Genomic DNA, 12,594 nt, shown 5'->3' with positions numbered 1-12,594 from the left:
GTGGTACCTGAAGCCCCTTATTTGTGGAAAATTCTGGCAAATACTCTCTGCATATTTTCCAAGGCCTTGACATCCTTCTAAAAGTGTGGTGCCCATAATTGGGCACAGCACTCCAGCTGAAGACCAGTCAGTGATTGAGGAAGTTTTAGCATAAACTCCTTGTTTTTGGACTCTGTGGCCAGAATTCTCCAATGTTGCCTTCAGCTGGGATTCTCCAGTTCCTTTGCTGGGAATGGAGATTTGGCTGAGTGCCAAATTCTCCATTCTCTCTTGCAGTGGCAGCAAGACGAGTGAGACAGGAGAATTCTGCCCTTTGCTTTTATGTAGAAAGCTGAGGATCTTTCATACTTTTATTCAAGAACTTGATTAATTTGCCCTGCTCCCTCCAAATTTGAGAATCTGACAACCATAAATTTTCTAGTCACCAAACTTTTGAGGTTATCTAGAATCTTGCCCCATCTTAAAAACAACAAATGCTTGCATTTATATAGTGCCTTTACAAAAGAAAACACAACCTCCAAGCTTATAAAGGTTCATCAGATAGGTGAGTAGAACCTTGAAGAAAGTGATAGTTTTAGGGAGCATCTTAAAGGAGGATAGAATGGATGAGAGATGAACTTTAGACAAGGATTTACAGCATGCAAGACAATGGAAAACTGTACCTTCAGGAAATGAGCAAGAGAGGTTGGGGAAGGGAAGAAATTTGGGGAAAATAAATCCTTGTTTTGAAAGGACAGTGGAAGAAGAATTCATGATGAAAGTTTAAAATCCTTAATTACATCTGATTTACTTATCTGTGGTTTTCACACATTCTTCAGCATGTTCACCGACTGTGTCCCTGTTGTTTCACAGTGCTCAGTATCTGGAGGAGGAAGGAGTGCAGCGTGATGTACAACGTGAAGCCCAGCGAGAAGTGCAGTGTGACGTGCAGCGTGAAGTACCGCGTGACGTGCAGTGTGAGGTGTCCCGGAATATTCAGCGCGAGGTTCAACGTGATGTGCCATGCGACGTGCCGCGTGTTGTCGAGAAAGACCCTGGTGGACCAAGGAAACCAATGTCTGCGCGGCCTGCAGCCATCCCTGGTCAGTGCTGGACAAATAGCAACATTCATGTTGGAGTCTACTGTTCAGATAGGTCAAAATTAACCTTTCTCAAGCATTTTCCTCTTTAGAGACAGAGCAGAAAGATATGCTGATTACCAGATTTGCCATGAGTAGACAAATGAGCAATTAGTATGCTGGACATAACAGACTTGGAAGTCATGCTGTGCGGATATTAGCTTAAACCCACAGGGTCTATTTTCATGAAATTCTTTTCTCCATCTTCTTAACAGAAATGATATAGTATTTAAAATAAGCCATTAGCGTTTCTGTTAACATAAAGGAATATCATACACTCGTACTTCAGTTCAAGATTCTCACTGCATAAAAAAAAGTTATGTGGCTTGTGAGAAAATGCCAGCAAATATAAGTTTGGAAAAAGAATGAAAATTAAGAACATCTGGTATGTGATGCGCTTTGTAAAATAATAATTTTGCAACAAACCATTTTGATGCCAGGCCTCATAACCTGAAAGCAATCCAGGTTTGAGAAAATTCTGCATGTGGATTATGGCTGAAAGGTCCATTATCATATTAATATTACACCCACAAAATAGACAAGGAGACTGGAATCAATGTCAACAATAATTGTAACAAAAGAGATTGGCCAGAATTCTATGCTGTCGTACACCACACTACCGCTGTCAGTGAGAATGGAGAATTTGGTACTCAACCAAATCTCCATTTATAGCAGCGGGACTGGAGAATCCCAGCCATAGATGAGGTCAGAGAATCCCAGTCGCGGATGATGTTGGAGAATCCCAACCACGGACATGGTCAGAGAATTTTGGCCACAGGTGTGTTCGGAGAATCCCAATCATGAGTAAGGCCAGAGAATCCCAGCCACAGGCGAGATCAGAGAATCCCAACTACGGGCATGGTCGGAGAATTCTGGCCACAGGTGTGGTCGGAGAATCCCTGCCACGGGCGTGATTGGAGAATTCCAGCCACAGGCATGGTTGGAGAATTCCGGCCAATGTGTTTGCATGAAATTCCTAGATATTACTTTAATCCATTCATTAATCCGTTCAACATCAACAGATGCATTACACGTTTCACTCTTGGCAATTTTGTCAACAAAATACTGAAAATATGCAATATCAAAGGGCATCTGAAAAAGAAAGAAAGGCTCTCCAACAAGATGTACTTTGAGTCTTGGAATTAGTGAGATACTGAAATACAAATGCTTAATGCCTTCATCTCAAATTTCTCTCTCTGCTCTTTTAGGGAAGGCTGTACAATATAATTTACTTTAAATAGGTTATTGCCTTCACTAAAATACCATTAAATGTGCAAAACATTTGTGCGCTGGTATTTCACTGTGGGGGCCTTTGTTTCCTTGAGCAAGTGTTTATTCTGACAAAGAACAAGCAGGATGTAAAGGGACCTGGATTTGTTCCAAATGTGCTTCCTCCTTAATAAATAAGAAGAGAACATAGATCTAAAGAAAAATTACTTTCTTCAGCCCCATAAAATTATACTTAGTCAATATTTTCCTAATAAGGCAGTGATGTCAACCTTTGTGTGCTATTTTTGGAAATAAAAGGAACACAATGAACTCCAGAGCAATTTACAGGATCCTGCAAGCACAAAGTAGAAACATATGCTATATTTCTAGATCTGGAGATTGGTTTGAATCTCAGCTGAAACAATTTAGGGGCCAGTGAAAGGATGTTCACTCTCTCCAGTAAGTCACATAAATTGTATCAGTTTTGTGCTGAAATCCTTGTCAGACCCATTTCTCCTTGCCAGGGACTAAAACTGGTGTTGTTATCAGTGTAAGCCTCCCTATCTAAGGTATCTTTCCTGTTGTTGGGCTACCTCAGTGCCTGCTTTCTTTGAATTAGAAGATCTCAATAAATTGTGCTTTAGAACATGACTTTCAGAATCAGAAAACATTATTTGTCCTGCCTAGCAATGTTTTCTGTACAATCATCCTGATGCAGCACACCCCTTTATTCCACTGTGGGAAAAGAGTTACAGAGGTATTTCCCAATTCCACAAAAGTTAAGAAGGAAACTGAAAGGGAGGAGTGTAGAAGATGAAATTGCAAACTGAATTGTAGCACTGTCATAAAGAATGGAAAAAATTGTAGCAAAATTTACTGTAGAAATGAGTTTGTATCAATTTCCTTGTTGTTTCCATATGCAGATGAGTCAAAGCTGTATTCCCCATTCTCTGGAATATAGGCTGAAAATGAGGCCAGACTGCGCTTCATAGCACAATTATGCTTTTACGGAAGTCTTTTGGTGCACTAAGTTGTGTCCTGTTTAATCGTTGAGGATGAAACGGCATGATCTGCACAACATAATTGAAACCAGTCTAATTACTAGCATTAATCCAAACCCGACATGGCTTTCTTCCTTGAGTTGATAGCCTCATGATAAAAGGCTGATCTAACATGGACCGAGCAAAAAATCTCCCAGACTCGGTTGGTTCCCATTAAAACTCAGCGTGCTAGTGCAATGTATGAAGCAGCATTAATATCCTATGCTGTGGGATATGTTGCTTCATGAACTTGTGCACATAATCCCTCCATTGGTGGTGACATCAATGCCAGTTATGCCACTATGGGAAGGGGGTAATAGGGGCTGAAGATCACACCCACACTGTGTTGGGCAAAGGCACAGGAACCTGGTGGTGGAATCACTGGGGATACTCAAGCATCATTTCATGGGCAGCTTCAAAGCAACAGCGCTGGAGATCAGGGAGCAAGTTACCTGTGGTAACAAAAATAGAACATTCTGGAAAATCTCAGCAGGTCTGACAGCATTTGTGGAGAGAGAGCAGAGCTGATGTTTCAGATTCCAGCATCTGCAGTAATTTGCTTTGATTTAAAGTTACCTGAGCTGTTGGTCATGATTGACGTTGTCAGCCTCATCGCCGCCTTTCTGTTTATTCTACAAAGTTGAAGATGACCATGACCTTGAATTCAGTGAGTTGAGTTTCAAGTGTAACGTGCTCAAAGCTGACTTTCAAATTTGAGCTCAAAACAACCTGTCAGATGTGGGACAGAGCTATATTGTTGGTGCAAAAGAGGTGCTTGCAACTCTGGCTTTCTGATGGCCAATGAGATAATGCTCTGTTCATAGGAGGTGGGACCATTGCTGATAAGACCATACACTATAGAGTGATCCTGTGCGAGGCTCACTCAAGTTAGCGGGCCTGGTGGACCTCAAGTCAAGGGGCATAGATCAGCTAGATAGTCAATATCTTTTCCCAAAGGTAGGGGAATCTAAAACTAGAGGGCATAGGTTTAAGGTGAGAAGGGAGAGGTACAAAAAGGGTCCAGAGGGGCAATTTTTTCATACAGAGTGTAGTGTTTGGAACAAACTGTCAGAGGTAGTAGTAGAGGCGGATACAATTTTTTCTTTTAAAAGGCATTTAGACAATTACATAGGTAAGTTGGGTATAGAGGGATATGGGCCAAATGCAGATAATTGGGACTAGCTTAGGGGTTTAAAAACAAAACGGCGGCATGGACGAGTTGGGCTAAACTGTCTGTTTCCATGCTGTAAACCTCTATGACTCTATGACTCTAAGTTTCCGGGCAATGTTGAAATTTTTATTGAGAACTTCAAGTTGTCCTTAAAGTACTTTTCCTGGCCTCTATCCAAACATTTCCTTTCAATTAACTCGACATGGATAAGCCTTTTTGACAAGGGCTCCTCAGGCATTCTGGCAACATGTGCTGTCCATATTACCTGAGTTCTCCTCAGCAGATTGTGAATGCCAGGCACGTCAGCCAGGGAGAGAGTCTCAGTATTTGGAACCGTGGACATCTGATACTCACAGCTAGTGTTTAAGCTTTAAGCTGAGCCAAAATAGAATTCAATGTCTTTTATGCAGAACCATGAGGCAGATGTCACGAGATAAACTGCACAAAAGGAAATGTTGCAGGTGAATTTTTACATATATAACTAGGGTGCATAGCCAAATTGTAAACATTCTCAAATGGTTCACTCCAGTCATTGGAAAGCAGAACTTGATTTTGAGCCTATTTAATGCTAGAATATATGTGTCAACTGGCATCTTGCACTAAGTTTGGCCAACATTTGGAATCTGCTGAGTGGAACTCTTCACATATGGATAAGCAGACAAATACAGGACTCCACTCTGGTGTGAAGCAACATGGGAGCTGGCAGCTAAATTCAGGAATTGCAGATCTGTGAGATATTCCACACTGTCTTTGTTGGAGATTGTTACCTGTGACAGAACCTATCTCTCATCACACGTTGACAACACAGCAGTAGTTCTGCCACATTCACTTAGCAACAACTCTGCGATTATATTATAAATTTTTTGCAATTCAGTCATTATCTAATCTGAGAGTGGAGCCTACTCCAGCTCTTAATTTTTTTGTGCTCATTGTAAGGGCATCATGAGTTATGGAGGGAAGACAGGAAAGTGGAGTTATGACCACAATGAGCTAAGCCATGGTCTTATCAAACAAGAGGGGCTGAATGGCCTACTCCTGCTCCTCATTCCGGTGTTACTGTGTTCTTATGTTGTTCAGTACAGATAGGTTTTCTGGCTGACGAAGTTTGTTCTGCTACATTTTGATCCCAGTTTGGGTCTTGACATACAATTACATTCCACAGGAAGAATATAAAATCAGAATATGGGGAGCAAAGATGGAGCAAGGCTTGGCCCATCTCAAGGCCCCAGCCACACTTAGATCAAAATTGCAATTTGTGTATTATGTACATGATGATAACGAGTCTGCATGTTACAGTGGCTTGCTGCCTTAAATGGGTTAGCTCATGCTGCCCATTCCGGGATTCTGTCCAAGATGGTGATGACTGAAACGTCACCATTAGTTCAATAGCAAGTGACCCATTTTCAGGCTGCTACCATAGTAACTGGAAGGGAGTTAAAATCAGGCCTCACATGTACAGATGCACAATTCAAATCACATCACAGCAACATTAAACTTGTATGAAGAATATATTAACGTGATAAGGAAAATCAGAGGACAAGGTTATCTCAAGATTAAAGAGAACCTCCCTAGATATAGGCCAAACTAAGCTCCCTTTTATTCTGGTTGTGTCTCTTTCTCCCATCCCTATTTATAAGCACATTCATCTTTCAAAAAGTTACCTGACCCGCATAAATCTCCCTGTCCCAGATAAGTCCCAACGAGTTAGTTGCTCCATCAGTTGCTGTGACAAATCTTTTGCTTGGTTTTAGTTTATTATAATGAAGCAAGCAAATGTCTAATCCCATCCAACATCCTGGTAAATCTCCTCTTCACCCTCTCCCGTACAATCACATACTTCCTATAATGCGGTGATCACAACTGCACACAGTACTCCAACTGTGGCTTCACCAAAGTTCTGTACAACACCAACATGACCTCCCTGCTTTTGTAATCAGTGCCTCAATTGATAAAGGCAAGTGCCTCATGTGCCTTTTTTATCACCCTACGAATATATCTTTCCACATTCAGAGATCTATGGACAAATGTAGAAAGGTTCCTTTGTTACTCAAAACTTCCTAGTGTCATGTTGTTCATTGAATACTTCCTTGTCAAATTACTCTTTCCAAAGTGTGTCATAAGAACATAAGAACATAAGAAATAGGAGCAGGAGTAGGCCAACTAGCCCTTCGAGCCTGCCCCACCATTCAATAAGATCATGGCTGATCTGTCGTGGCTCAGTTCCACATTCCCGCCCTCTCCCCATAACCCTTAATCCCCTCTCTTATCAAAAACCCATCAACCCGCGTCTTAAAAATATTTAGCAAGGTAGCCTCCACTACTTCAACGGGCAGTGAATTCCAGAGATTCACCACCCTTTGAGTGAAGAAGTTCCTCCTCAACTCCATTCTAAACCGCCCTTCATAGGTTTAAATTCCATCAGCCACTTATTTTCCATTTGACATATGGGAGATATGTCTTCCCATATCTCTGGACTCAGCCTCACTGTTAACCACCCAGCCAATCTTTGTCATCTGCAAACTTACTGAACCTACTCCCCACATAGTCAACAATGTTGTTTATACAAACGACAAATAATAGGGAACGCATCACATATCCCTATGGTACACTACTGGATACTGGCTTTCAATCGTTAAAGCAGCCTTCTGTCATCACCCATTGTTTCCTACAACTAAGCAAGCTAATTCTGTAGAAATGTCACAATATCTCAAAAATAAAACAAATTTATAGCAAGACTACATTGTTTTCATGCATCAGTAGGCAAACACAATATTCCGTTCTCCCTCACGTTTACAGCCTGTATATTAACAGAAAATACCAGATAAACTCAGCAGATCCGGCAGCACCCATTTGGGGTCAGTATGAAACTTCTCCGAAGTTAAACAGAGCAAGAAATGCAATGGACTTTGTACTATGGAAGAGGGGAGGGAGCACATGAAGTAAAATAGGTCAGTGATAAGTGGGAGCTAGGAGATAGTGTAATAAAAATGTGTAGGGCACAAAGACAGACGAGTGTTAATGACAGTGAGAAGGACAATGGAATGTGCTAATAGTTGCATTAGTTAATGGTAGTGTGAGGGGAAGATGTGTTTTGTGGTGGCATCATGCTGGAGTTAGCAGAAATGGCAGAGGGTGATCCTTTTGAGTATGAAGGATGGAATCTAAGAGGATTCAAATCTGCTGAGTTTTTCCAGCATTTTTCATTTTTATTTCAAATTTCCGACGTCTGCAGTATTTTGTCTTTAGTTTAACGTACCTGAGAATCAGGGATCTGTGTGAATGGTCAAAACCATCACTAGCAGCATCAGAGCGTTAAGCTCTGGGTGTTATCCATCATCTCTGAATGGGGATTGGGTGAGGCTGCAAGTGCAGTAGATAAACAGTCAGACATACTGCAAAATGTTAAGCCAATCTGTCGGCATTTAAGGATTGTGTTATAAGGTATTTGTGAAAACAGTCAGGTTCTCTTTTAATGTAACATGTGGCAGTGGCAGAATTTGGGATGCTTGAGCCCATTGTGTTGAATGTATTTTAATGTTGAACATGTTTGCTGTCAAATGAAGATGAGTTTTTGTTGAGAAGAATTAAGTTAATTTATTTAATGCATCATGTTCAGTCCTCGATTCAAAGGGGACATTTTAGTTGCCTTAGCTGTCTTTGATGTGCTGATTCTGGAGTTGATTTGCTTTGGTTATTCTCAAAAATGTCTTTATAGCCCTCCTGTCTGTGTCATTGACAACCATCCTTTTGACAGACATCACTGCAGCGTCACTAGAGAGAAAGGGGACACAGATGGTTCACGCATGGTTTAGGCCTCGGTTTTTAAAAAATATCAACTATGGTTGAGTAGTTAGCACGCACACCTCAGAGCCACAAGATTATTGATTCAAATCCCACTTCAGAGACTTAATCACACATAACTTGGCCTGATGCTTTTTCTGAGATGCTGAGAGAGCGCGGTGCTACATTTCAGATAAGATATTAAACAGAGGCTATGTGTGCCCTCTCAGTGAATGTAAAGATTCCTGGCACCGTTCATGAACAGGGGAGATCCTGTACTGTCAAGCTCAATATTTATTGCTCAATAAACATCACTAAAGATTATCTGCAACTAAAGAGATGGACAGGCTACCTGGTCATCACTGTTCATTGGACCTTGTTTAACACAATCGACTGCCACACTTTACTACAAGTCATCACACTTCAAAAGCATTTCATTGTTTGTTAAGCACTTTGGACATCTTGAGGTTGTGATATACTCCATGGAAATATTTTGCTTTCTTTGTCAATTGACTCACTTACTCTTATTATGGGCATAATTAGAACAAAGATTTGTACAGTTTAATGTAAAGAAAGATGGGCATATGGTCACGTGAGTAGCTGTGTTACTTTGTGTGTGACTGCGTGGTGAGGACAGTAGATGTTTTCTAAGTGGGCTAAATGCAGAAGGGCCAGTTATAGGGACATTACAATTGGCCTCAAGGCCTGTGCTCTAGAAAAGGAAAAGCCAATCTTATTTAGAGATTGGTGTTGGAAAGTGAGAGGGTTTGCAGATTTTAGTTTGTACTCCATTGTTTAATACATTTAATGGCTGAGAAAATCAAGAGATATGTGGGGTGGGCAAGAAACTTGAGCTGAAACCCAAAATTGCCCATGATCATATTGAATGGCAGAGCAGGCTTCATGGTCCATTCCTGCTCCTATTTCATGAGTTTTGAATGTTGAAGTGTTTGGGTGAGTTTGAGATGCCCTGCACAGTTGAATAGTTTTTTTTTAAGCACAATTGGAGCTCATCACCAATTGGGTTAGGTACTACATGAATTTAAAGCCCATTTGAACTTTATTGAGGCGCTGTCCTTGGGAGCAATTAGAAAAAAATCAAAAATCTGGCGCAAAATCATAACCACTCAATATAAAAAACCTAACTACAATTTTTTGACAAAAATCCATCTTGCAGGTAGGGGCCCGACAATTTATTTTGTATTACTTCAGTAGAAAATTATAATCAAATGAAAAAATGTGCTGAGAAATTGTTTTAAGTTTATATCCATTTATTTTCATTTAACCACATCCCCTTCCTTTTTCCCACCTAAGCCCCCACTCTCCACCACCCCTGCCCCCCCACCCCAGCCCAATATCCCACTGTAACAGCCATGTCAAAATTAGAACCTTGGCTGAAGGATATTGACTGATATATGAGGGCAGTCAAGCCCCAGCCAAAGCCAAAGTCTGACCCAACAGCAATAGACTCATTGTCCACCAGGGGTCAGTGCATTGAGATTGGGAGCAAGGGCCTGGGCTGATATTTTTTCAAATAGACGTTTATGGGATTTGGGCATCATCTCTGAAGCCAATATTTATTGCCCATCTTTAATTGTTCTTTAGGGGGGTCCTCAAACGAAATCTGGAACTTGCCTGATCATTACAGCTCTGCATCACCATTCACACATACTCAATTTGCCATCAAAAGGACGGGTGCTGGGAGAAGCCAGCTTTCTCATTTTAAACAGCCCCACCTCCTTGGCACGCAATTTCAATTAGCACATTTAACGCTAATGCACTTTGGGTAACAATAGATTTGCATGAGAAATTAAATTACAGTTGCCGGTATCAATGCAGTATCGATACAGTGAACATGACTATTATGCAAAAACATCAAATAAAACTGAATGTTTAATACACTTATAGCAAGCTAGTCTTCAATGGCAATGCAAAGCTTTTACCATTTGTGGAGAATTGGAAAATAAAACCTCTCAGAAAAGTATAGCATGATAAACCTACAGCCTCAAATCCTGTGTAATATATACACTTGAATTGTATCATTGTCCCTTTAAAATATTATAGTTACACCACAGGTTTCATTTCAAGTGTGCATATAGTTCAAACTAACATACATACACAGGAATCAGATTAGGCCATGCAGCAGACCATTCAAACCAGTCATGCTGACGCATATTTCATCTTCATTTATCTGCCTTTGATTGACATGCTTAAATAACAAAACTCTGTGAATCACAGACCTGGAAATTTCCCCTAACCCCAAGTTTCAGATTTCCATGTAACAGAAACTACTTCCTACTAGCTCCACTGAGCTGATGTTAAGATTGTGCTCCCTTGTCCTGGATTCCTCAAATCAGAAGTAATTGCAGTGGCAATGTGGGTAGGCTCCATACCACATATAAACTGGTGAAAAGCAGAACACAATGTACAAATTCCTTTTGCACCTGCCCAGCAGTATGTGCTTGCTAGTCAGTGACAGATTTTGGGTGAAATATTTTAAATGAGCAATGAGTGAGCTGTCTTGTTAGCACTTAATTGAAATTTAAAATGTGACAGTTCTTCCAGCATAGTGATTTGTTAAACTTGATTTTTTTTACGGTTTATGAAGTCACGTTGCAACCAATGCAAAGATTGGAGATGAAAGATGAAACCTTGTCCTGAAACCCGCTGTCCCCAGAACTGTGACACACCCAGGCGAGGCAAAGAACAGGTTAATCTTAATGGATGGACATCTTTCCCATATATTTTTTTCAGGGACAAACCTGGCCCCAGCTAGATCCACTATCAGCGCAAGTGAGACAGAAGGGGATCGGTTCCTGATAGTGAAATACGTGGTGGGTAGGACAAGGTTTTCTGGTGTGATGGGGGAAAGACAAACTGTGTGTGTCCTCCCAGAGGAGAGTTACTCCTTTCTGGTTCACAAGGGCACCAAAAAAAAAGGGACTTTGATTTCTGGGCATCTTCTGGCCAATGATTGCCCTCCTAACAACTCCAAACTGACAGGGAATCTGTCACTGTCTCAATTTCAAGCTTCTGAATAACTTTGCAGATCAGGTCATAATGATAAAATTAGGTCCCAATCTGCACGTTTAAATAAGCCAGCTTGAATAAGATTTAATTGAAAGAGCAGGTCAGCCTCAGGACACCATGGGAATGTGGCAAGATCACAGGGGGTCAGATGCCACCCTCGTTCTAACTGTCCTCTCCTGCTCAGTTCCCACCAAATGTGCACAGTTCAGCAAGCCAGAATGTACAAACCAGAGTGTTTTTCTTAGTGACAAAAAAATCTGCAGGAAAATTCCCGGAAGAGTAAGCTGAGGCAATACCTCAAACGTTCATCTTATCTGCAAAACAACTGATAGCCATATGTTATGTCAAAACTGATCTCATCTTTTCATTAATGGAAGTGATTATCTGGGCTTTGTTTATACTTCGCAGTTAAATGCCACACACCTTGATGCCACGAAACAATTCATTTTGTTGCATGCAATAAATAAAACCTTGGTGTTAAAAATTTAATAAAAATTGCCTTTTATAGTTTCCAAACACACTCATTGCATATTTCCCTCACTGAGACATCTTGCAGCATTTGTCAACAATTAAATTATTGTTCTAAAATTCAAATGCTGGGATGATAAAAAGCTAATCTAGCTAGAACTTGAAAGAAGAGAAAATGCTGGAAAATCTCAGCAGGTTTGGCAGCAACTGTGGAGAGAGAAACAAAGTTAATGTTTTGAGTCTGTGCAGTCACACAGACTTGAAATGATAATTCTGTTTCTCTCTCTACAGTTGCTGCCAAACCTGTTGAGTTTTTCCAGCATTTTCTGTTTTATTTAAGATGCTAATATCTTCAGTATGTTGCTTTAATATTAGATAGAAATTCAGTTTGCTCTGTCTAGTAATTCCTACTATGTTTTGATGAAGACATTACAAGCTTCTATGTTTTTGCTTACTCTGAGTACAAAATTATCACTGATATTATTCTTCATAATGCCAGTGTCCCTTTAATATTTGAATACAACTTTTCATTTGAAGACTGTAAGAAAATACCAGAATTGATTCGGGGGGAATTTTCAAAACGTCAGAGAACATTAAATAACTATTTTTTTTACACTGATAGAGGAAGGTCAGCTTGAAAGAAATAACTTATTTCTTTTATAGCACCTCCCACAACATCAGGGTGTCCCAAAGCATGTTATAATAAATGAAGGGCTTCTGAAGTATAATGTAAGAAACACGCTACCCAATTTGACCACAGCAAGCTGTGGAAGGCAGC

At 40.5% G+C, this 12,594-nt stretch overlaps 1 protein-coding gene across 1 annotated transcript in view; it reads left to right on the top strand.

Moving 5' to 3' along the window:
- Window positions 1-12,594, top strand: part of LOC145351623 (protocadherin Fat 4-like) — a 101,874-nt gene that overhangs the window by 46,067 nt on the left and 43,213 nt on the right. Inside the window, exon 7 of the mRNA XM_080201195.1 lies at window positions 853-1,082. Coding sequence (XP_080057321.1) covers window positions 853-1,082 — 230 coding nt within the window. The remainder of the gene's footprint in view (window positions 1-852; window positions 1,083-12,594) is intronic.

This window comes from Carcharhinus amblyrhynchos, chromosome 13 (assembly GCF_965287045.1).
Source record: "Carcharhinus amblyrhynchos chromosome 13, sCarAmb.v2.hapA, whole genome shotgun sequence".
NCBI lineage: Eukaryota > Metazoa > Chordata > Chondrichthyes > Carcharhiniformes > Carcharhinidae > Carcharhinus > Carcharhinus amblyrhynchos.
This window is presented reverse-complemented; position numbering and strand designations above follow the sequence as displayed.